The 24,332-nt window shown below is 48.7% G+C and overlaps 8 protein-coding genes across 8 annotated transcripts; 5 read left to right on the top strand and 3 right to left on the bottom strand.

Moving 5' to 3' along the window:
- Positions 1-110: 110 nt before the first annotated feature.
- On the top strand, positions 111-1,757 carry TGAM01_v201210 (hypothetical protein; the record flags this gene model as incomplete). Its single annotated transcript, XM_024548712.1, has 4 exons — positions 111-635; positions 694-769; positions 1,079-1,336; positions 1,408-1,757. The coding sequence occupies 4 exons, from the start codon at positions 111-113 to the stop codon at positions 1,755-1,757; spliced, it is 1,209 nt and encodes a 402-aa protein (XP_024406528.1).
- A 5,725-nt stretch (positions 1,758-7,482) lies between these two features.
- Positions 7,483-9,884, bottom strand: TGAM01_v201209 (translocation protein SEC63; the record flags this gene model as incomplete). The annotated part of the gene is made up of 4 exons (XM_018805440.1): positions 7,483-7,640; positions 7,706-9,305; positions 9,405-9,716; positions 9,852-9,884. 4 exons carry the CDS (start codon positions 9,882-9,884, stop codon positions 7,483-7,485), a joined length of 2,103 nt encoding a protein of 700 aa, XP_018661349.1.
- Positions 9,885-10,539: 655 nt separating this feature from the next.
- On the bottom strand, positions 10,540-12,889 carry TGAM01_v201208 (patatin-like phospholipase domain-containing protein; the record flags this gene model as incomplete). The annotated part of the gene is made up of 2 exons (XM_018805439.2): positions 10,540-11,861; positions 11,923-12,889. The coding sequence occupies 2 exons, from the start codon at positions 12,887-12,889 to the stop codon at positions 10,540-10,542; spliced, it is 2,289 nt and encodes a 762-aa protein (XP_018661348.2).
- A 1,964-nt stretch (positions 12,890-14,853) lies between these two features.
- On the top strand, positions 14,854-15,222 carry TGAM01_v201207 (hypothetical protein; the record flags this gene model as incomplete). Its single annotated transcript, XM_024548711.1, has 1 exon — positions 14,854-15,222. One exon carries the CDS (start codon positions 14,854-14,856, stop codon positions 15,220-15,222), a length of 369 nt encoding a protein of 122 aa, XP_024406527.1.
- Positions 15,223-16,530: 1,308 nt separating this feature from the next.
- On the top strand, positions 16,531-18,248 carry TGAM01_v201206 (hypothetical protein; the record flags this gene model as incomplete). The annotated part of the gene is made up of 3 exons (XM_018805438.1): positions 16,531-16,600; positions 16,661-16,791; positions 16,869-18,248. 3 exons carry the CDS (start codon positions 16,531-16,533, stop codon positions 18,246-18,248), a joined length of 1,581 nt encoding a protein of 526 aa, XP_018661347.1.
- A 637-nt stretch (positions 18,249-18,885) lies between these two features.
- On the bottom strand, positions 18,886-20,446 carry TGAM01_v201205 (hypothetical protein; the record flags this gene model as incomplete). Its single annotated transcript, XM_018805437.1, has 2 exons — positions 18,886-20,300; positions 20,365-20,446. The coding sequence occupies 2 exons, from the start codon at positions 20,444-20,446 to the stop codon at positions 18,886-18,888; spliced, it is 1,497 nt and encodes a 498-aa protein (XP_018661346.1).
- A 285-nt stretch (positions 20,447-20,731) lies between these two features.
- TGAM01_v201204 (DNA-directed RNA polymerases I) lies at positions 20,732-21,381 on the top strand (the record flags this gene model as incomplete). The annotated part of the gene is made up of 4 exons (XM_018805436.1): positions 20,732-20,769; positions 20,851-21,102; positions 21,162-21,281; positions 21,345-21,381. The coding sequence occupies 4 exons, from the start codon at positions 20,732-20,734 to the stop codon at positions 21,379-21,381; spliced, it is 447 nt and encodes a 148-aa protein (XP_018661345.1).
- A 2,249-nt stretch (positions 21,382-23,630) lies between these two features.
- On the top strand, positions 23,631-24,078 carry TGAM01_v201203 (hypothetical protein; the record flags this gene model as incomplete). Its single annotated transcript, XM_018805435.1, has 2 exons — positions 23,631-23,717; positions 23,773-24,078. 2 exons carry the CDS (start codon positions 23,631-23,633, stop codon positions 24,076-24,078), a joined length of 393 nt encoding a protein of 130 aa, XP_018661344.1.
- Between the last annotated feature and the right edge of the window lie 254 nt (positions 24,079-24,332).

The raw sequence follows: 24,332 nt of genomic DNA, 5'->3' as shown, positions 1-24,332 counted from the left end.
TGGGCACCAACACTCTTTACTCTGTCTCAGTAACGAATACAAGAAATGGCTGACACGGGCCATTCACGAGCGGCAAAGGGTCGGAAGAGATTTTGTGATCTATTCAAGCGATGGCCTCGAGCAACCTAGCAACCTCTTCATCCACTGCTCCAACTTCTAAGACTCTGGCTCAACTTTCAAGTTCGCAGTTTCCACTGCCTACATTGACCTCTCCACCATCGTCGGGCCCTCCTCAATTACCAGCACCTTCTTCCCCCCCGTCTTTGGAAGTGCCGAAACCACTCTTTTCAGGTCAAAAGTCCACTAGGTCATTGACTATTTGGGAGGAAGTTCTCTGTAAAGTCAACAAAGATACTGAAGAATGGATTCAGAAACACGGGCTCAGTTGCCTGGCTTCGGTAGTAGAAAAGCCAGAAGATCAGATAAAACAGCTTATTGATCTTATTGAAAAGAAAAAAAAGAAGTTTGAGGATAAGGACTCGCCAATGAAGATCAAGATTGGCAATCAAGAAATCATTTTTCGAGCATATATTGCCGATGTCATCGGTTTCCTTACCTTCGCTGGAGACGTTGCCATGAACTTCGCGCCGCCACAAGCAAGTGCTCCTTGGGCTGCCGCAAAGGCAGCGCTGAAAGTAAGTAGTGCTTACATGCGTGATATAAACGAAATTTATAATGTTAATCATTTCTCAGATCCCAATTAAACAGATTGAGCAAATGGCTGCCCTTGCTGGAATAATTCAGCTGTTCACTCGTATTGTCCGCCGAGGTCAGGTGTATAAGATATTATACGACAACGCAATATCAAATAAAGATGGGACCATATCAAACTTGCGCAGCATTCTTATTGACTTATACGTTTCAGCTATTGAGCTGTTGGCCCGATGCGATATTCTGATTGAGAGCGGAGTAGTCAAACAGACGTTGAATTCTATTCTCCGACCGGAGCAAGTCTCAGACTTCATCTCGGATCTCTCTCGAAAAGAGCAGATATTGTCATACGAGATTCAAAGTTGCGAAGCTTTACGAAATGAAAAAGCTACAAAACAACTAGACAAGAAGCTAACAACATTATTAGCAAGACTCGATGTGACTTCATCGCCAATGACACAAATTGACGAAGGAGTCGCCAAACTACTTGAGAATGTTAACAATGAGAATAATAAGCTAGAGAAGCTTATGGACTTTATAAGCTCTGAACAATTCGGAAAAGGCCACGTTACAATGAAAGATACAAGAATACAAGGTACAGGCGATTGGCTTATAGACCATGAAAGCTTTCGAGAATGGCAGGCTATTGCTTCGTCATCAACACTATTATGCCTCAAGGGAACAGGTTAGTTACTTTTGACTCTGGAGTCTTACTCAGTCTAAGTATCAAAACTAATTCGCATCGTTTCACATCAGTCGGCACCGGCAAAACCTACCTCACATCTCGTGTGATCGATCGTATGATACAAACATTGGAAGCATCTACCCATGACGAAGGATTTGCCTTTTTCTATTGCAACCGATCTGGATCGGCCATGCAAGATCCACTTATTGTCCTCCGAAGCTTTGTTCGTCAGCTATCCTACAAGGCAAACAACTATGACTATATTCAGAGCAACGTCATCCAAAGATGTGAAAAAGCAAAACAAGAAGGGAGAAGCTTAAGCTATACAGACTGCAAAGACCTCATCTTGAAGTCCATGAATCTCTATTCAAAGACAACCATTATCCTCGACGCTTTAGATGAATCCGACATCTCATATTAAACCTAGCAGAAATTTTCATCGATATGATGGATAAAGCTAGAAAGCCCGTCAAGATATTTATACCGAGTAACCCAGATCGAGAATTCCTAGAGGCATTCAAAGACCAGGATACAATCAAGATTGAAAGCAGCAACCAGCAAGGCGATATTGAGAAATATCTTGATGAAGCCCTGTATTCTACAAAATTCTTTGGGAAGAGACGACTGGAGATTCAAGACTTGATAAAGGAAACATTCAGTACCCGAAATGGTGGGATGTGAGTTTAACCCGAGGTATAATTTGCTACTGCTCACCTACATACTGATTGAAGTGTACTAGGTTTCGATGGGTCTATCTTCAGACCAAAAGTCTTCAAAAATGCGTCTCTAATGATGCAATAAGAACATGGGCCAAGACGATACCTCATGATTTGATGGCGGCTTACGATCGGCTCTGGGAAGATCTAGCGAACCAACATAACGAAAGCGATATGGTACTCGCCGAGCGTGCCATTAAGTGGGTGCTGTGTGCTTTCAGACCACTAGAGTCAGGAAATCTTCTGGAAGCAATAAGGTTTGCTCACGAGGAAGATTGTTTAATACAAAGTGAACTGCAGACAGAGCAAGAAATCTTGACACTTTGCCAAGATTTTTTAACAGTTGATGCAGAGAAAAAAGTGTGGATGCTGCCACATGCTTCTGTTGCCGAATATTTCGAATCAAGGAAATCAAGGGGCATGAGTTTGGGGGAATGTGACGCATTTCTTTCCAAAATTCAACTCGAAGTTCTTATGGCTCCTAAGCTGGAGCTACCTTCCACCCTAGACTACAATGATGACTTCGTTTCGATCAAGCTGAGCGAGTTCGACGGCCTACTCTTGTTCAAGCGCTACATTCAGAACAACTGGTTCAAACATGTCCAGCGCTACGACAAGTGGCTGGGCTCATTGGAAGACGCATCTCATGCAACAAAGCTCACGGCTACTCTTAAGCGCTTCCTTGGTTCGCCTGGAGAGAGCAGTGTTTATTACAGAAGGTGGATGAACAGCCGAAAGTCATGCAGGATAGAGCCAGCCAATATGGCCATTTCCATGATGTGCCGATACGGATTTTACTATACTTTGCGCGGTTGGTGGGAAAAGGACAAAATCGACCAAAAATTGGCTCTTGCAGAATGTAAAGGGAATGTGGAGGACAGCTACAAGCCTGACTTGGTACATGATTCGCTAGAAGCTACAGTTGCAGGAGGATGCATAACAATTTGCAGATATCTAGTGAGCGCCATTGGGGCAACTAAATCACAGCCGGGGACATATTTCCGCGCGGCGGCAAGAGCGATATATGAGTGCGAAAAAGGTATCGTCAGACTCTTCGTGGAGGAAGTAAAGGTCGATTTAAACGACTTATGGGTGAACTCAAGAGCCACACGTACTTTGGCCCAATACGCGGTTATATCTGATCGGACTGGTAGCATGCTGCAGTTTCTGGTGGATCAAGGGTGGGTGGCCGTGAACCGACAGGGTGGCTCGCTCTGGGGTAATGTCTTGATCGCGGCAGCAAACTGCGGACGTCTTCAACAAGTTGAGATTTTGCTACGAGCCGGAGCCGATGCAAGGATTCCTGCGGAAAGTGGTGAATACGGGAGTGCTCTCATCGCAGCAGCAGCTCCTTTGATAAAGATAGATCATCTTACGAGACAATTATCGTAGCACTGCTCGACAGTGGTGCAGACGTCAACCAAGTCCCAAATGATGGGCAGTACGGCAGCGCTTTGGAAGCGTTCATCTGGCGCACGTTCGACGGGAGCCCATCAACCACCGGCTTGCCGCGCATACCGATTCTGAAGCTTTTGTTGGAATCTGGAGCCGATCCTGCAATGACCTGTAACATCGGGCAACACGGCAGCGCACTTGCTGCCGCAGCATTCTATGGAATGAAAGATTTGTTGGTGATGATGATTGATGCCACTGGCAAGGAGCGGGCAATTGAATGCCTTCAACACAGCAGGCACCCCTCGGAGATAAAACAGGACGGGAGCAACGATGATGAATTCGAAACATGGGTGAAGAATGTAGCAGAAACTACAGCATATCTTGCCGATGAAGTGGGTGTGGACAAGAAAACGCTCCGTAGGATTGGCATACAAGGTGTCAAATACAAGTGGCACGGAGGAGATGGGTATTACAGAGTCGATGAAGATATGACTGATGGGGCCATATACGGCAGGATACGTGCTAGAAGAAGACGATGGGGCAGGTAAAGCACCTACCTACCTACCTACTACCTTAGTATGCAATCATTTTATTATACTCACCATGCTGATGATTTACAACCTAGGTACATCACCGCACATCAACCTAGGTACACTTACAAGACTCTTAAGTTGATGCATACTAGTAGGCTCCATTTGAGATAAGCCTCTAGGATTTGATATATGTGCTCGAGAGTTACAGTCTATACGGTGGAAATAGAGCTCGTTGGGCGTAATTTCTTCTTACCAAGCTTCGGGGCCTTGCTGTGTGTGAGAAGGATAGAAGGATACATGTATACAGAGTGCTAGAAGTTCAAGTGCTTCGCCCATGGTCAATCTCACTGAAAGTGCTTCACGTGATCTCCATCAACCTCTCTCCAACCTCCGACTGACAGGCTCCACCGCCAAAGAAGACACGCCATGCAAGCTGCACCATCCCTGTCGCCCAAGCCACAAGCTTTCAGCCATCTAACATTACTTACGCAGCGCCATGGCGAGGACCTGGTTCCAATTGTCTGCCTGATTTGAGGGAGTGCTGAGAGCTGCGAGCCGCAGCGAGGATCTGCTCTTCGCCAGCATTCTGCATATATTGCATGTATATCACATCCACCTTTTGTCTTCTCTTCTTCAACGTGAGCGTTTTCCTCCAGGCATGTGTATTGACACTACGGAGCTGCTAGTGCTCTAGATCCACTCTGTGTCGATACTACCCGCTCACGAATACCGTACGATTCCGCTTCTCCATCCTACTGCATTGCATTAGCTATTGCTTGCGCGCTTGTTTGGCTTCATCGCTCTGCCATTGTTGCGGCTACAGCGACTCACAATTCGTCAAATCCGTATCATGATCTGATCAGCTACAAATAACCCGAAAATCGCCATGGCTCCAGCTCGCCGAGGCCAGCCGTCTGCGCTCTCCGTCCCTCCTCCCGCTTCTTCCACCGCGCTCGTCGATCTGCCGCCCATCTCTGCGCTGTTCCTCATTGACTTCGACGTCAAGGCCGGCTACACAATTGCCTGGAAACAAGCCATCCCGGGGCTCGAACTCGAGGGTCTCGTCGAGTATAAGTCGCTGCCGTCCGGCCTGCACACCGTCTCCGACGATCTCATCTACTTTGTTCACGATGGCGCGCATGCTGGCTTGAGCGCATTTGTCAATGAGCCTTGCGAAGAAGAAGGGGCTCGTCATGCTCGTATGATTTCCGTGGGAATTCTTGTTCCTTTGAGCTATGGAAGGCTGGGGCGTGCATGGAGACATGCCGATAACTTGAAGCAGATGGCGGCGTAAGTAGTAATCCATTCGGCACATTGTATAACTGGACCTGGAGCTAAGTAAGATGTTGCCATACAGGACCCTCGTCAAGGATCGCAATCAAACCGAAATACTTGAAAAATACTGGAATACCAACAAGGCTAAAGAGGGAGAGACTTTCTCAACTACCGCCACACCTATCTCTCCAATACCAGACCCGTTGAATAAGGCTCACAATCGAAATTCATCTCTCACAGATGGCGTTTCGCTACTCCAGCCTGAGCACAAGCTCTCTCCTTACCATCCTGCATGGAGCCTCCCCGAGCTGCTGGACAGGTTCGGGCCCTTGATTTTCCCTATCCATCGAGCCGCCTTGCTTCGACAACGCATATTAATATCGTGCCATGCTCCGGTACATGAGATTTGCAACTTTGGTAGGCAGCTTCCACCAGTTCCATGGAAATTCAGAGACTGACAAGCTCCCAAGTATATAACATCTCCATCTTATCCAATATTCCACTTTCCATCACAGACTCGCTACCTACACCTGCTCCACCTCAGCGTCTTCGGCCTTTATTCAGCATTGGCGTTCATGATATCTCGTTTCTCATGGATGATCTAAAGGCATCAAAGCGTGACCGCAGCGATGAAAATGCCGTCGATGATGCCGACGAGTCAGGCTCCGGGTGGATAGCCTGCACCACTGATAGCATCCTCGCAACCAAGGACACTCTCTGGGATATGCTCATCACGATGCCCCCCGACTACTCTGCAAATGCCAAAGAGAAATCTTGGCCGATTGTGGAGTGTCCTCGCGGAAGACCAGTCAAGGCTACTCAGCGTGATCTGCGTCGCTTCAACGCCCTACGTACAGGTCTCGCACGCTTGGCTGCAAGCCCACCCACCCCGACTCCAGGTCAAGATCCTCGATCCCCCGAATCTGAGACTTCAGCAGTGAGGCTATCTACAAGTCATTCGGCCCGGCTAGTCAAAGAAGAACCATACGGAGCTACTGACAATCTCGTCGAGCCCCTCACCTGGGCGGCTTTTGCCTATAATGGCTTCATGTGGTGGGCTAGCGCTGGTGAGCAGATTCGCTCAGAAGAACAAGAAGAGTCAACTCGCGACTCGGCTCTGCTCGCCGATCTATTATCCCCAAGCAGCCCCAGAGTTGGTTCCATGTCGATACCCCCGCCTGCTCCATCGCCGTCACAAACAGAGCTACTCAGCAACTCAATCGCCTCTCTCGCTGGCCGCCGCTCAAGTACCGACGGAGAAGCCAACATCGAGTTGGCCATCATCACCTATTTCCACCGTCTCACCACGCAGATGCTCTCTGTTTTGGTGGATATTGTCGACGCTGCTGATGAATCATATCGCGACAACGACGACAGCGGAGATGCCGATGGAGATGAGGATGAAAGCGAGGGCTTAATCCCCAATGAGAGCGATGACTCCGACCCTGCCATTACCATAGATAGCCGGTCCATTGAGAATATGGGCCTCGATGTATGGAGTGCCAGCGATGCTTTCTTTGTACAGGAGCTTGTTGCCGTGTATTTCGGCAGACAGGCCGCCATTGAAGGAAAAGGGGTTGAGGTATGCGGCGTACGAGTATGTTGAGCCAAACCATTCCCTTTCTCTCTTGTTTGTTTCATTCTTATTCTTTTTTTTATATCTTGCTTTGACGAGATGGCTTGAATGATTCATCTTATGATTACCTATGGGGAATGAAAATGAAGGCGAAGGAGTAATCTCTGGCGATAATATATTTCCACGACGTATATAGATGTAGGAGTAGTAGTAGTTACAACAGGTGTTCACACACACGCATTTACATGCAACGAAAGCACAAATTTCTCAAGATATTTTTCTCTTTTTGTTTCCAATTTACATTGCATTGTTCCTCATAATGTGACTCTACGGTAAAGCTAGGTAATACAAAGTAAAACAACGAAAAATCAACATAAAATTAAATCCTTATGCCATGTGAAAAAGAACTCCACGCCGTCGACAAGATGCACGGCTACCCAACCCAGTCATGTCAGTTTTCCTTGCCGCAACACACACACGCATACATCTGATGCAAGGTCAACCTCGAATGCTAATCTCTCAAAGTGTGAATGCTTTAAGGCAAGATTCTTCTCTTCCCTCACACTCTTTTAGAAATTTTTTTGTTCATTTCTTTTTTTTAGTCTAATGAAACACACTCCATGACAATTTTCTTGTCCAGGAGAAACCACTTCAGCTCTCATCTTCCGTATCAGTATTCGTGTCACTCGCGTCATCCTCCTCTTCATCTGTGCCGGACTCTTCGTCAGAGCTATCCTGCTTCCGCTTAGGCTTGGGAGCCTCGCCAGTAGGTTGGCCCTTGAGAGCCTGCATTTGCCCAGCAATAGAATCTGCATCCATCACATGTTAGCTAAAATCTTTCAAATGTCATGTTAGGGGTGTTAGAATGGCTAACCTTCTTCGGGTTCGCTGATTTCGTCTTCAGCCTCCATCTCAGCCGCCTTGCTAGCGTCTTCCACAACAAGGGTGACTTCCATCTTGGTATCGAAACCGACGTAAGAATCGCAGATGACGTGCATGCAGAAAGTGTAGTGGCCAGGCTGAGGAGGAGCGGCGAATTGAGCTTTGAGAGCTACCATGTTGAAAGTAGGCTTGCCGTCTTCGGTGAAAATTGGCTGATCAAACTTGTCAAAGGTAAAAGGAGGAACGGCCATCTTGTCCTGCTTGGAGTCACTGAGGAAGGCGTACCACTTGGGGGAGTGGTCTCGGGCGTAGTGGGGTGCAAAAGTCAAAGGTGGCAGGGCAGAGTTCTCCTCAACGGCGACGGGCTTGCCATCAGGGCCCTTGACAATCTTCTTCTTGCGGCCCAGAATAGCATCCATATCATCTTCAGCGGCATCGATATCTTCCAAGGAAACCTCATCGATAGCTGGAATGTTCTCGGTACCGGGAGGGATGAAACGGCCCTTGATGACCAGAGTGACGAGAGACGAAGGAATGATGACCTTTTCGCCAGTAACCTTGAAGAATGCCTTGGCAACACGGAAGAAAGGAAGCTGCTTTCCGACACTGATGGCTTCCTTGTACTGCTCTGCGGTAAGGAGATCCTTGCCAACAGCGAGTTGTCTTCGCTCGGCGTCGGGGCGGTCCATAAATTGCTGAACAGTCAGGTGGATTTTCGAATCGCCTTCAATGGCCGCGGCCACCTTGTCGTTGATGTGAGGGAGCTGGAGGAGAGGAGATGACTTGGGAGAAACTGCCTGGATGAGATGCTGGTTGGCCTTGAACGATCCTGCGATGGGGCCAATGTTGCCAAATGCCAATGCAATCGCAGCGAAAGACTGGTTCAGTTTACGGGCAATTGCGCCAACTTCGAACTTTGCCTTTGTCAGTGCAGGGTCATCGAGCTCGACGCGACCAAGATAGGCCCACAGTAAGGCAAGCACCTTGCGTCGTACGCCGCTGTCGAGGTCTTCGAGCTTTTCCTTATCCTTAGTAGAGAAACCGCATGCGAATGGTGAGCTTTCGCCCTCTGCTGAAATTCGAGACTCGATTTTTGAAAGGCCAGATTCGGCTTGGTCTCCCTTGAGGACGGCCTCGAATTCCTTGCCAGTGCTAAGAGCAGTAATAATACCACCCTCATCAATCTCCTCGTTGTAGTGTCTAAATAGGCGGTTGGCGCTTTCCATCAGGACGCCTTCTTTTGACATCCGCTTGGTACCATACCACCACGAGCCAACCAGATAGGGAAGCAGAATACCCATAAGACCGGTGTAGAGCAAAATCAGATATTTGCCGTTGCCCTCGGCGATGATGAACTGAGGTAGCGCAATGCCGATGCTGAAGCTCTGCTTACCATCGGGGTGGCCGTATTGGATGTAGTTGTTTCGTACATCCTCGTCCGTCAGGGCTTGGTAGGCTTTTGTGAGTTCAACGTATCGGTCGTTGAGCATCTCCAGAGTCTCGTTCTTGGAGGGGTCCGGCCTAACCTTGTCCGGGTGGAATTTGACGGAGAGTCTCTTGTAATGGGATTTGATTTGTTTTTCAGTAAAGGACTGCGCGTCACAGTAATGTTAGTCTTGGAAGCACTGAATAGTGAAGAGTACGTCGCTCAGCTCATTGCTCCAAGCCCCGCCATCCGTCTTTTTGCTTACCTCTGCGATGCCCAGAATATCGTAGGGATTCCAAATCTTGGGAACGATTCTCTGTGTGACAACAATAAGGTAGACCATGCCCGCCATGAGCGCCCATCCTAGAACAACGAAGATCGCCCGCTTAATCTTCCTCTGCTTCCTCTTCTGCGCCTTGCGCAGCGACGCTACGACATCGCCATGCTTTGTTTTGTAATCGGACGAGATGCGCGGCGCAAGCGCATCGTCATCGGTGCTTCGACGGAAAAGACTGTATGTCAAGGGAAGGGTGACCAGGCCGGTGACGGTCAAGATGAAGAAAGGGAAGAACTGGCCCTAAACAGTCGAGAAACATCGCGGTTAGCATCATCGTCCTCGGGCCCAGACAGCTCCAGCCCACCCTGCCAAGGCGAATTGCGAGGTGGCCAAAAGAGTTCAACAGAGCAAGAATTTGGCAGAGGGCAAACGTACCTGTTCATCGTACGAGTAGTCCGAGCTGCTCATTGTGACGGCCTCGAGGAGCTCAGCCGGCTCAAGGAAAATGCAAACACAAAATAATGGCCAACGATGCCAACTGGAGCGATTGACTGCCCTTCTCAAAAGTGTCCTTTGAATGATGTATAAGCGCAAGGCCAGCGGCGACGGGGCAGTGGATTATCCGGCTTCCCCACATTTCATGAGGCCAGATATAGAAAAAAATAGACAGGCGCCTTATCGCGCTAGAGTGGGCTAATCTGCGCTTTAGTGAGGTACCGAGCAGCTGCCGCAACCTTGCGAAGAACAGGTCCCCAAATGTGTCTGGGGGTTATTTCCGAATAGGCATGTCAATTGCTATTGTAAGACGCTGGAAATGGCATCTCGTGGAAGCACCGTGGAAGCGCATAGATGAAGCATACGTTGCAACAAATTCCATGCCCTTCTACTATTCCCTTAGTACTAGTACTAATACATTTCAAGGTATTCACATGTGATTATCATTTGCGACACCATCTTATTCAAACGTGTCCTTGGTCTAAATTTACAACAATCTCAAGCAATGCTCTGGTTATAAATCAATAAACTCCCTAAACAAATCTGTCTCCATCGCTGGCACGAATGGCTACTCGCATGATACACTCTACTTATGATACAATTATGCGTAAGCCCGCTTTCTAAAATCCTAGTCGCTGACATCATCCTTCTCTTCGCCGTCTTGCTGCAGTGGCGTAAGTTCAACCTCGTTGGTAAACTCGCCATCAGGATCTGAATCGTCCTCCGTCACTGTCGCCGAAGACGCCATCGCCATTTCCCCTAGCAAAATGCTTCTCAAGTCATCATCGCTATAAATCGATTGCATGCTTCCCCTCCTCGCCCATGGTCTTGTTTCTCTCCTCGCCTGATCTATCAGTCTCTCTATCTTGAGTCGGTTCGATATGAACTTGAGCTTGGGAAACGTGCTCTGTTGTCCCTCGTGTATCATTCGAGCAAGTCGCTCGGCATCAGGATCTGTCAAAAGGTGCCAGTAGTCTGAAGGTATGGATTTGGGCCAAATGGTGATTGTTCCACCAAATTCTTGCAGCCAAAGCTGGCTCCAGTCTTGTCCCAGGGGGCGTGGAAGCAGCTCTGCATGTCTGATAAACTTGAGCCACTTGTTCATGTCAAGTTTGAGGTAATGCTCAATCGCCGACATGAGATATCCGCCTCGCCAGCCACGGCCCTTGCGGTGAGTGACGGGGTGGCCAACGGCACCTCGTGAAGAAAAGAAAAAGAGGTTGATATGTGGGTTGACTTGGCTCACAACTGTAAAATTGACGTTGAAGTGCGTGTTCAGTGCTTTGATAGGGATATCCGTCCTTAAGCTGCCGTCTTTCCACTTATGGCCAAATGAATACGGCGCCAGTGTTCCATCACGCATCTTCATCATAAGCACAACAGGGTTGAGAATACCGGGAACCGCTGCGGATGCTAGTACGGCAGACCAAATGACGCAGTCGGGGCTGGTCAAGTAATTGCAGAGGATGGTTGGAGAGTGAGGATCGGCCGGCACGCAACTGACGTTGAGAATGCGACCAGTTCGCTCGTACGCCTCTTTAAATGTCATTGATCCCCTTGTAAACCATGAGCATCGCTTGGCCCAATCAACCGAATCGAAGCGAGCTCCAGTCTTCCACCATCTGGAGAACCACGTAGTTATCGGTTCGCCGCAGGCCGTTATTCGGTGCGCCAGCGCCGGCACTAGAAGCTGCTTCAGCTCATCGTTGGTATGGGTGGCAATAAGGCCTGCTATAAGGGCTCCTCCGCTGGTTCCAGTGATGACGTCAGGAAGTAGGTCTGCGTCAAGCATCGCTTTGACGACTCCAATGTGATAATATGCAAAAGTAGCTCCTCCAGACAAGCAGAGTGCTGTTCGCCCATAGTTGGCATGAATATGCTTAAACAGTATTCGTTTCTCGTCAGCTTCGAGCTGATCCGTATGGAGCAGGAATCGGAGGCTCTTCTCGACTAAAATAAAATTAGCCTCTCATCAGGAATCATTTCATGAAAACAGCAAAGTAGAGCTTACCATCGTCAACAAAATTTTGTACCAGATTCTTGGTTCCATAGTATGTTTGGCTGTAAAGTCTTGGATTTTCCACGCCAACAAAGTTATTCTTGACGCAAGCTTCCAATAGTGCCCTCAAGTCGTCAACGGCCTTTCTCAACTCTTGCCGGTTGCCGTTTCTTTCAAGTGCCTCGGCCTTGATCCTTGTCTTGCGTATCTGACCCCATACTCGCTTCACTGTCTTGGAATCATAGTAGGCGAAATCGTCGACCTCTCTCCAATTCTTTCGACCCAAAAACTCATCCAGCTCCTTCGCTGCTTTGACCCAGCCTTCATAGCTAGATGTTCTGCGCATATTCTTGCGCAATATTTCACGGCGACCTCGCCATGTAAAGAAATGTTCGTAGAACCAGATGTACCACCTTGTGGAGAGGTACGCAACGCTCAGTCCGATAAGCCACGAGAAGACGAAGAAAAGAAGCGGCCACTTTGATAGCAAGTATAGGTACCCCTCTCTGGTCTCATCTTTTGTCCTGGTGCCCAAGAGTCCCTCTACCGCCGCAGCACCTTTCCTCCGTTTCTTCGTGCCTCGTTTGCTTCGATAGAGACCAGGATTTATCGGGGCCCAGTCGTTCTGCGCCGTGACGAACGTGCCCGTAGTCGGTGTCGGTGGTACAGGCAGATCGCCTCCAGCAGCTCCGGCCGCTGCTGCGACAGCTGCGACGTCATCTTCTAAGACGCTGCCGGCCACCGAATCCCTCTTGGTCAGGTTGACCGAGCTGACGCTTCTGGGCGACTTCAAGCTGGAGGTGTCGTCGGTTGGGCTTTGCAGAGGGTCGGGCGCTTGTAGTGCCCTCTCGAACGCGGCCAGATCTTCGGGGTCGAGATAATCGGTGTCAATATTGGGCAGCGCAGACGGATCGAAGGCATCGCGAGGAAACCCGTACGAGTCGTCGTAGGGAGCGAGTTCAGGAAGAGGCTGCGCCATTGCGCCGACTGACAGGGTGATGCAGATGTAGATTCACGTCGTCTGGGAACTCATGCATTTCCAAAAGGCGTAGAAATAGCCAAAGACGGCTCGCCGACCAGTTATAGACTGCGCTTCGTGTGACCGAGACAAGAAGTCGTAAGATTAAAGTGCTGTCAAACGTGGTCCTTTGCGCCTCCAGATACGTATCGAGGCGGTCGGCGCATGACGTCTACGGTGGCTGATTACAGCGGATTTTGTTGGGACAAGTGGGGAGACTCCCTAATCTTTAGCGGAGGAGGCAATTAATTCAAGATGCGTCAATGATGGCAGGGTCCACATGGAAACTGCCACAACCGGTAGTGGCTGGATTAATTAACAGAGCGAAGTTGGCAAGCAGAAGAGTTGCCTGTTCCGTGCTACATACATGCTTGAATCTCTAAACCTATTCATATAGCATGTGAAACACAAACGCACGCTATTTTTTCAGCAACCTAGGTATACAGGAAATGTACAAAATGCTTCATGTTAATATCGTGTAACTACTTGCAGCGCTCAAATGCGCTAGAGGCAATGCCAGGGATCTCTCATGCACGACTTGCAGCCGCTGTCCGCGATGGGTCCCAGGCCCTGCGCTACGGTAGCTGTTCCTGCAGGCCGATGCTATTTCAGGCGACTGAGGCACTGCCGAGAAATGAACGTCGGGGAGTTCGTGTTCCTAGAAGGCCGTGTCATTTAAAAAGGGTTATATACTCCTTTCTTCTAGAAAGAAATTGAAGTCAGATTTATTAGAAGCCTAATATCAATTCTTTAATCACTGAGTGTTGTAAGCTTTACCATAGAGCTCTATCCATATTTCGTCTATACTAGTTCCGTAATTTGGGTGACTAGAGTATTCGAGGCCCAGGCACTTATACCAGACATCTCATCCAGCCCGCCCAGACTTTGATGTCGATGTCCTGCTATATGTCAAATATTAATTTCATAACAGCACGGCCATGCACTTCTGATTGCACGCAGATAGAATGAGCGGTCTGGCTCAAGCCAAGGACCATGCCTAACTTCTGAGGCACTCCGTAGATTACTACCTACCTATTTAATGATGTGTGACTGCTCTTGACTTTAGCACCTAGTTTCTTCTTAACATCAGTTCGAGCGGCTGCAAGCCCAAGATATCATCTGCTATTCTCTATGCCTCTCATTCTTTCATCAACATGGAATCAAGCATTCACAAAATCGATCCAAATGGAGACACGCTTCTCGTCCTCCGGAATCCAAGCGCGCCATTTGCAGTAGGAGATGCAAACGTTTGGCCCAATGCTCTACCGAAATTCTGGACAGAGACAATGAAAAGAAAGGAAAGAGAATTGGCACAACCCACACAGGCTGAGCAGAGAACCACTGATATGACGCGAGAAGTCCATTTCCAGCTCTCTTCAAAGAATCTCACGCTCACGTCGGAATACTTTCGAGGGCTGATGGCCAACAATTGGAAAGAGAGCAGCTCAAGCAACGACTTCACCTACGTCGTAACTGCTGAGGACTGGGATGAGGCGGCATTATTTATAGTAATGAATATCATTCATTGCCAAACAACGAAAATACCTCGAAAGGTCCACCTTGAGATGGCTGCCAAAGTCGCTGTTATCGTTGACTATTACCAATGCCACAAAGCAGTCAATTTCTACGCGCAAACATGGATGCAACACATGAGATCTAAGAAAATTAGCTTTATGGACTACGGGAGAGAACTTTTACTCAGGCTTTTCATATCCTATGTATTCTTAAATGCTGAAGATTTTCGAGAATCGACCAAGCTTATCGCGACCGAAAGCAGAGGCCCCATTCATCCCCTCGGTTTGCCATTCCCCCAACATCTGATTAGTGAGCTGCAATTTCTTTACTTGGGGGTATCGCTACAATCAGAATGACTAATTTCATTTTCAGACGCACTCGAGGCGAGAAGAAGAAGGAGCGTGTCTAGAATGATTGTCGGGCTTTACAAAATAGTAGACGATCTTACTGAAGACAGCGGAACATGTTCATCTGGATGCTCCTTGATGTCCCTCGGCGTTCTAATGAAGGCAATGAAAAGAATGAAACTATTTCAGCCAATACCAGCATCGCCCTTTCATGGCTATAGCGTCATGGCAATGCAGAGAGCTCTATTCGAAATCCAGGACCCAGAACTTTATCGACTTCCATGCCCCATGGCTAAAAATGGAGACAAAGACAATCATCATCTCGACACATGCCATCTCTCGGAGCGGATTAGGTCGCTTCGCGGGCTGTCTTGGGTAACGATGAAAGGGTTAAACCTGGATGAATATATCGATGTGAGCAAAGAGACATGAAAAATTGGCTTTTTTTTTTCCATGGAATTTGGGAATATTGTTTTGGGATGATAACGCATTCGACGTCCACAGGCTAGGTATAAACCTCGGTCGAGGGGGATTATCTTTATATTTTAAGGTCTATCAACAGATGAATTTATGAGGAAAATGATAAGCCATTATACACGCATAAATTTCTTCGCATCTGACTGGTCCACAGCCTTGCGTCTCGTTACAAAACAGGATGATGTGATTCGTCGCACAGGGATTGCGGCAGGATTTAGCCATCTGCGGTGGGGTGAACCTTTAAACCACTTGCGTGAAGTCGGTTGTATGTGACATGCAACTGATGATCATGCGCTCAAAATATCTAAGAAAAGAAGAAGTGTCCTTTTCCTATCTTGGGCCTCACCGACGATAACATCAGCTTGTTAGATGCTCTTCAAATCCTGCGCGCGGTGATATATTTAGCATTGTTGATTCTGCGTCGTCCTGTCATCTCTTGTGTCCCAGCTTTTACAAGTCGTACAAGCATTGTTTTGTTCCACAAGCATGGGCCGCTGCAGAAACCCTTTGCAGGTCCCTTCGTTTCCCTCCTTCCAAGAAAAAATACATGAGACACAATACGGTGCACGCACCTCTTTGTCTGAACCGTGCGCATGCAGGAGGGGGAGCTGAGAACCTTGATGAGCAGAGAGCTGAAATGCCATCGAGATGTGATACGCTGTGTACAGCCGCCGGAGAGTCGCGGGAGAACCTGGATGGCCAGCGAGGCCTGGGTTTGTCATCATGTCACAAAGGTCCGGGAAACAAGGCATTGCCGGTCAAGGAAGCGGTTCAACGACAGGGAGCGACAAACTCAGTTGAGCAGAGCCGATGAACACTGGAGATTCTAGACGAAATTAACATTGCTGTTGAATCTTCACAAAGCATTGATGCTGAACATCTGGCGTCCTCTATCGATTGTTTACAGGCCACTGACAGCGGCAGCTATATAATCGCCTAGCGCCTGCAGCTGTCTTCAGGGCGCCATCGCCACCAGACATCAGAAGGCCCCTCCTACGTCAGCGCCCCCGAAAGCAGAAACCGCGCCAACTCCAGACTTTGACAGCAGCAACTCACACCACACCAGACTTCAATTCAACAGACAAGCACAAGAGAGCGCAGACTTTGCAACTGCGAAACACGGCAGCGAATATACACCCGCAATCGTTGATATACCTCAGGACTCCGCAAACCTGCCAGCAGCCGACATACAGCACCGTTGCCGCCGCAGCCGACCCCGACTCGACTCGACCTTGACAAGAGAGAACGACACAAAGACTCGCCATGGGGTTGGAGGCGAGGGGTGTCGACAATGACACTCGCGGATGGATTCTGAGCAGCGTGAGCGGCGTGGGTAAGTTGTAACCATTCGTTGATGCCACTTTCTGGATAGTCACTGACTCTGACCCTGAAGCTTGCGTCTTTGGCGCGTCCATCATCTGCGTTGATGCTTTGGTGCGCCTCATTCCGGGCAAGGCCAACTTCCGTATCCAGGACAGCAACGTTTTCCTTGCGTGCTCGCTGAGCTTGAGCTTTGGCGTCATGGTAAGTCTCATCTACTTCCTGTCCAATAATGTGTTACAATCAGCCAACTGACCGGTGCCCCCTGTCTCGACTTCTAGCTCTTCTCCTCGTTGTTCAGCATGCTCCCCGAGTCCAAAGAATACTTTAAGCAAGAGGGCTGGACAGACCAGGCTGCTGGTCTTTTCATGATGGGCTTCTTTGCCACAGGCTTCGTTGGCATCCAAGTTGTCTCGCGACTCGTCCACCAGTTTATGCCCTCCCACGTCGTCGACTGCGACCATAGCCACGACGATACTGCCTCTCACGATGGGCATTCTCACCATACACACTCGGATCGAGCTCGCTCGCGATCTAATCGCGGTCGTCGCATGCTGTCTCGAGCCCCCGACAATAAAATATCTGATATTGCCGAGACAAGTAGCGATGATCAGCAGCTCACCAGCGAATCAACTCCTCTACTTAGCTCTGGGAGCCGTGATGCTAACAATACGACATTGACTCGTCAAGCCTCTGCGAGAGACGAAATGATCCAGCGATCCGGCAGTCCCTTGATGCTGACCCGTAGCAGAACCACTACCGCCGGTGATTCCACAACCGGTAGCAGACGGCCTTCCATTCTCGAGGTTCAGAAGCGGGTCATGTCCTTTGTCAGAGATACAAAAGCCAACTGTGATGAATCTGGACCTTGCTACGGATACACTGATCCTTGTGGCCAGGAATGCTTCAAACACATGAGCAGTCGCGCGGCCAGTAATGCGCGCCCGCTGCCGGCTCTTCGCACAGCTAATGGGCATTTCCAACCTCACCACTCCTTTCATGCTACTCTCGATCACAATCACACCCTCGCAGATACCAGCGACACGCCTGTCAGTCCCAGCCGTGTGGTATCTCGCGACTCCTTGACCCTAACCGATGAGGAGACGGATGATAATGGCTTTCCCTGCGAGCAGATGGATGAGGGCGACATGGAAGCTCAGCACCATCACCACGTGCCTACCAATGCCTTTCTCGCTATAGGACTGCAAACGTCTATTGCCATTGCTTTGCATAAATTCCCCGAAGGCTTCATCACCTACGCAACAAACCATGCCAACCCTGCCTTGGGGCTCAACGTCTTCATGGCTCTATTCGTCCACAACATCTCCGAAGGCTTTGCCATGGCCTTGCCTCTCTACATGGCTCTCAACTCCCGCTTGCGAGCCATGGTCTGGTCGGCTGTGTTGGGTGGCTTGTCCCAGCCCCTCGGAGCGGGCATTGCGGCTCTGTGGTTCAAACTTGCCAAAAAGACGCACATGACTCCAAATGCTGTCGCGTATGGATGCCTTTTCGCCCTGACTTCGGGTATCATGGTTAGTGTTGGACTCCAGCTCTTTGTTGAGAGTCTTAGCCTCAACCATGATCGCAACATGTGCATGTTCTTTGCTTTCCTTGGCATGTCCCTGTTGGGTTTGAGCAATGCCCTTTTCGCAGACCACTAGCACTCATGCGAGCGCATGTGTGCTTCCGATGAATGACATTATGCAGCTTAATGCATATATCAATTTCAGAGCTAAAGTAATCACTTTTCTTTCTGTGGCTAATACGACACGGGCTCTTCTCTTTCTTCATGTTTTGTCCACAATACATTGGGTTTTTATTCTTGGCTGCACTAGACTATGGATGAGGGAGTCAATGGGGGAAACGTTTGTGAGATATCGTTAATTTTCTTACTCTTTTCTATCTTATCCTCTTTCATCGGACACCTTTTTCAGCGCACAACTCTCACAGCAGCGACTGAATGGCATGGGGTACGGTGTGCCGCCACACATGGCTGTTCCAGACACCACTAAGCGAGGAAATGAGGAGCGACACAGAAATCATTGTTTTGCATTGACTGGTTAACACTTGGGATATGGGACGGTTTTTGGTACATGGTTTAAAATTTTCAGTTGGTAATAAAGTAGTATTTTGTTTCTTTATATCTTGTCATTGTTCATTACAGTCGTGATGTCTGGTTTGCAGTATCTATCTAAATGATGGCTTGTGCTTGTCTAAGTGCCATAGAAATACACCCAGCTATTTGTATATACATGTTGATTTCCATTACCCCTTGTATTCTACCAGATTGTCTCGAGTCTAAAATCCATCCAGCGTCGGGTCCATGTTTCCACTCAAGCCTGCTTCCCCGTGGGCTAGCATCATAAGATTCGCATCATCGCCGATCCAGCCGTCCTGAGAAACCCCGTACGTCATCTGCGAAGCAAAAATGTCTGCTTGGGGAAAGCTTTCTGTCCAAGTCTGTTCAGTAGTATTGACTTCAGAGTCAAACATGACAGGGTTGGTATATGGCATTGGATCGACGGCGACAGTATCAACGGTAGTTATGGGGTGTACGGCTGCGATGTGAGCATTGAGGTCATAGTAGCGGATAAAGCCTTCGGTACACTGTGGGCATTTAAGGGTCTGCTTCTTGACGTTTGTGACGCCAGAGATGTCGTCAATGACGTCTGTTGGGGTTGATTTATCGGTTTTGGAATGCTTTGGTCGTTCTTGGCCAAGATGGATAAAGCGAATATGATCCTCCAATCGAACCTTTGTGCTGAATTTGTCGCCACAGCCTTGGTCGTTGGTCCAGGCCTCGAGTCCGGTGCCGGTTAATTCGACTTCGCCGCAGATGAAGCGGAATCCTTCGTGAGCTACACGGATATGGACGTTCAAGTTTGACTTCTTCGTGAATTTCTTGTCGCAGCCGGGATAGGTACAAGGCACCGTCTTTCGATCTTGGACAGTCTTTCCAGAGTGGTGGATTTCGATATGCGTTTCCAGCTCCCATAAGGAACTAGATTTGTAGTCGCAAAACATGCAGTTTTGGTGTTCTTGTCGCATATGTGACTGTAGCTGTGTATCCGTTGTGAAGCCAACTCTGAATGTCGTGCCATCCTCTCGCAATTGCGGCGCACACTCCATACACCAGTACTTGAGCGGCCCATGTTCTCTCTCCCGGTGTCGATTGAGTGCTCCCTTGGAATCGAACGCAGATACGCATCCCGGCTCTGGACACTGGTGCGCTGGCAGGCCTTGATGTTCTTTCCTCACATGTTTGTTGAGCGTTTCCTTCTTCCTGAAGCTTTGGCCGCAATCCTGACAGCGGAATCTGTCGGCTCCTTCGTGGACTAGCTGGTGACGCTTTAATCTTGTGCCTGTTACGAATCTCTTTCCACAGCCGTCTCTTTGGCAGATGTATTTGCGGTCATTGGTGTGTACGGCCTTGATGTGCTGTTTCAAGTGCTTATCTTCGATGTAATCCTTGGTACAGTCGTCGTAAGGGCATTTGTGAGGCCGAGAGTTGGTGTGAGAGTTCATATGGTCCCTCAATCGCGCAGGGCGATTAAAGCTTTTCGTACATCCTGGCCAGGAGCACGCTAATGTCTTATAATCCGATGGAAACTTGGTTCGCGGTGTCGTAGCAGCTGTGACTGTAGATTCGACTTCCACACTTGATCCCGGACTTGAAGCTGGAGTATAATCGTCGTCGCCGTCGTCGTCGACATCTAATTTTGCATCAGTGACATGCATTCCTCACAATAGAGCTTCTTCATGAGATTGTGTTCGTACATGAGACTCCAGCACCGCCGGCATTCAGCCTCTTGGGGCGAGGCATACTCGGCACCTCCTCCGCAGCCGCTCGTTTTCTCATGGTCGCTTGTCAATTGCTGTAGATTGTGGTATGTATGCCGTCGAGCTTCCTCAATGGCAGAAATTGGGAACTTTTTTTGTGGGTCACGGGACGATAAGATAAACAAATTGCACGACAGCCCGCTAGCAGCGACCCGCCCAATGCTCTAGCTGGAGCCGGGGAAGCTACGGAAAAACTTACATCCCCTGCAGTAACAACTTTTTTTGCGAGGCTGAGAAAGAGATCCGCCAGCAAATCGCAAGCCTCCTACCAAGACACCCGACTTCTCTCTTCAGTGTTTTCAAGATGTCTGACTTTGGCGATGACGATGTTAGCGTTGGCGGGTAAGTATAGTCATACGTTTCAACTATGGCGCAGAAGATACAGGCAAAAGCTCCTGGATAGGCGGCTGACCCCTGATGCAGCGACGAGCCCGTGTTGGACGAAGAGGAGGTGGCCGAATTCTACGACCCCGAAGTTGGCGAGGATGACGATAACGAGCATGCCAATGACCAAGACCACATTGTCATCTCTGGAGATCCATCTGCGGCTGCCAACGCTTCCAAGGACAAGTCAGTCAAGGACAAGAAGATTCCCGACGACCAGCGCACGACAACGCCGTACATGACGAAATACGAGAGGGCCCGTATTCTGGGCACTCGCGCCTTGCAGATCAGGTTGGTGTGAAGAGATTTGGAGCGTAGCACCGAGGGATATGCTAATTAGGTGGCTATAGCATGAACGCGCCTGTGCTGGTAGATCTCGAGGGCGAGACAGATCCGTTACAAATTGCGATCAAGGAATTGCGCGAGAAGAAGATTCCTCTGATTGTACGGAGATATATGCCCGATGGATAGTAAGTTGAATACTGGCGAGGTCAATATGACCAAAGCGAAGCATGTGTCTAACATCATTCAAGCTACGAGGACTGGACTTGCGAAGAGCTTCTTCAGTAAACGAAAAAGGGCCAAAGACGAAAGCGGCCAGGTCAGAGGTTACTCGATTCAAGTCGACTTATTCTAGAAAGTCTAACGAGCACCGATGCCGCGACTCATCGACCTTTTCGTCTTCTCGAAGAAAGAAATTTGTTCATCAGCGTGGCGTTTCGAGACTCGACTATTTCGTCGCTTATTTAAGATATATAAAAAGACGGCAGGATGTCCGGCCAAGCATTGTATCATTGATCAATGAAGGCAGCACCCGAAATGATATTGGTCATGGGCCAGACGACTCTCTAGCCAACCATTCTGGCTTATGCATCAATAAAGAGGTCTCTGCAAAGCTGGAAGGATACACGAGAGCATGATCAATGCGGGTGTAGCACTCAGGATCTAGACTGCTTGGATAAGAGTCTTAATTCTGGGCTGTACGGATTGGTCAAACACCACTGCGGTAGGGAAGCTATATTACATGGATTGCTGCAAAGTATAAAGGTACAATAATAGACGTCAGCGAAGAAAAAAAAAAGTAAAATGAAGGTTTTCTTTCACGTTACAGAACAATCTGGCGATCATCTGCAAGGAACTGTGGGCGGCACTTGCGCTGTAACGTAGCAGCCGTAATCATACGAGCAATGCCGGGTAATTCTAGGCGCAGCAATAGACCCGTGAGCAAACAATTCAATAATCCGCGTGGAGTGTCGAAGTTTGGTCATCGGTAGAGCTACGTATATTTCTAGCGGGCTTTTATCTACTACCTATGAATTCTTGAATACTTTCAAATTCCTCTGTCCAATAACAAGGCCCAGATAGCGATCTACCACAACTAGATGTGTCATGCAAGAATGTTCATTTGAGACGACAATACTAATAGTATTTATAGAAAAATCTACAGATGCAGCGTCTTGCATAGAATGCCGTCTCCAGAATTCTCTCTATAAGATTTAGTGCAACACAGTCAAACACGCTGGGCCGTCGGCTGCTACCACGCTAAAAGTCCCACTGTGATTTTAGCCCACCCTAAAAATAGCGGACAGATGCAAAAGCACATGGGAGCACGTTGAGTGACATCATCACGCTTCGGGGCCAAATAAGCTTGGCTCGCAAACACAAGATCTCTTTGTTTACCATTCGTTGCTGTTGCCGCTACCGTTTCAATAAAAGTGTAGATTAATTAAGTTTCTCATTCGGAAACTTCCTTGGAATGGTATTGGCTGTGCCCGCCACCTGAAATTAAGATGTTCATACTCCGTTATGCAGCGCTATGTATGCTACCCAATGCCCAATGACCTCATGCCACTGCCGCCCCATCAGCCAGCGGCGGAGAATTAAGGGTCTAAAATGCGGTTCCTGCATGCATATACGAGTCTGCGTTGGCTGCGCCGAAAGATGAGCTATGGGCTCTTTTAGATACTGAGTACGGCAATTGTGAGACTGGATGAGGTGTTTGAGATGACATGCATCTCCAGCAGCATCCTTGCCACCTGCGATGCTGTCTATCGTCGGATTCGACCCAAGGATGACGGGAAATGCCAAAGCCCGCCAATAGCTATCGCGCAACGCCAGCATTCCTCTCTCGTATTCCCTCCCTCGACTGTGCTGATTGCTGATATCCTCGCAGCGCGACATCCGGCGATCGGCTCATCCTTTGTCTGCCAAGCCAGGCGTATGACGTCGAATCAGAGATCGACAGCCCTGACACGAACGAGCCGCCTCGTAATGTCTCACGGGACTGTTACCAATCAGACTCTATCTTCATAGGGATCGTGCAAAAGTCCTGTGTGCCTATGCCACGGACACTATAGAGTACCTAGCATTGCAGTAGAATTGGCCCTATCGCCGTGTATCTCACAGACTCCCTAAACCGTCGGGTGGCTGCTTAGAGGCCCGTGCCCAAATACGGGGACAGACGTTGCTGCGGCTTGTCGGACCTGCCGCTGAGTGGACGAACGTCAGAATCTTTGCTACAAGGTTATTGCTGGCAAAAGGAAAGACGGGAGGACAAAGAAGAAAAGGTGGGCGCCGCATTACGTCGGTCTAGCTGGAGGCGAACGGATACACAGCAGGCTTGTGTATAAATTGATTCGGCTCCACGAAGAAGAGGCTCACGAGATTGTCCGAGACAAACAACGACAGACATCATACACCGCTGTCCACTAGTTATAAGACACTGGATCTACCCTGAAGATCTTTCGATTTATTCTTCCTTTTTATCATTACGATAAAGCGTCATTAGGAAACTTATCTTTCACCTTACACCCTTCACAATGAAGTTCTCAACCATCGTCGTCGCAGCTGTTTCCTCAGCCATTGCCGTCTCCGGCACCCCCATCGAGAAGCGTCAAATCGGCGGCGTATGTATTCTACCATCATTTTCATAATGTTGTCAAGTCTAACTTGTATTCTCAGGTTCTCCTCTGCACCGGCGCCAACGCAACCGGCACCTGCTCCTATAACGTCTACGACCTCAAGACTTGCCACCAGCTGCCCGCGCCCTATCACCACAACACCAGCACGTTTGCGCCCGACGGCGAAGATTTCGAGTGCTTCCCCCGTATCGGCGACTGCGGCTCCATTTGCACCAGCCCGACGGGATGTACTTTCGGCGCCGTCGACTTCAGCTACAAGAACAAGTTTAACCTGGGTGCTATCAAGTGGAATACCTTGATTTCCAGCTTTGACTGCTCATTGAAGACGCCTCCAAGCACTGAATAAAAAAAAAATTACAACAAACCCAATATATCAACAAATTCTCTAAATTCATATCTTTTTACGACTTGCTTTAATTAAGCGAGCTATGCGAGGCTAACAGACACGCCTCTCTTCATACCTAAGGAAAACCGACATTCTGCCCCTCTTTGTTCAACAAAGCATAACAAAGAGAGGCGGGCAGAAGAAATGACATGCATAATGATACTTGTCTAATAATGATTCTTGAGCAGAGCTGTTTCTCTTTGTGTTTGTTTTCT

This window comes from Trichoderma gamsii, assembly GCF_001481775.2.
Source record: "Trichoderma gamsii strain T6085 chromosome Unknown Scaffold_3.2, whole genome shotgun sequence".
Classification (NCBI taxonomy): domain Eukaryota; kingdom Fungi; phylum Ascomycota; class Sordariomycetes; order Hypocreales; family Hypocreaceae; genus Trichoderma; species Trichoderma gamsii.
Note: the sequence above shows the minus strand (reverse complement) of the source record. Positions and strands in the feature narration are given on the sequence as shown.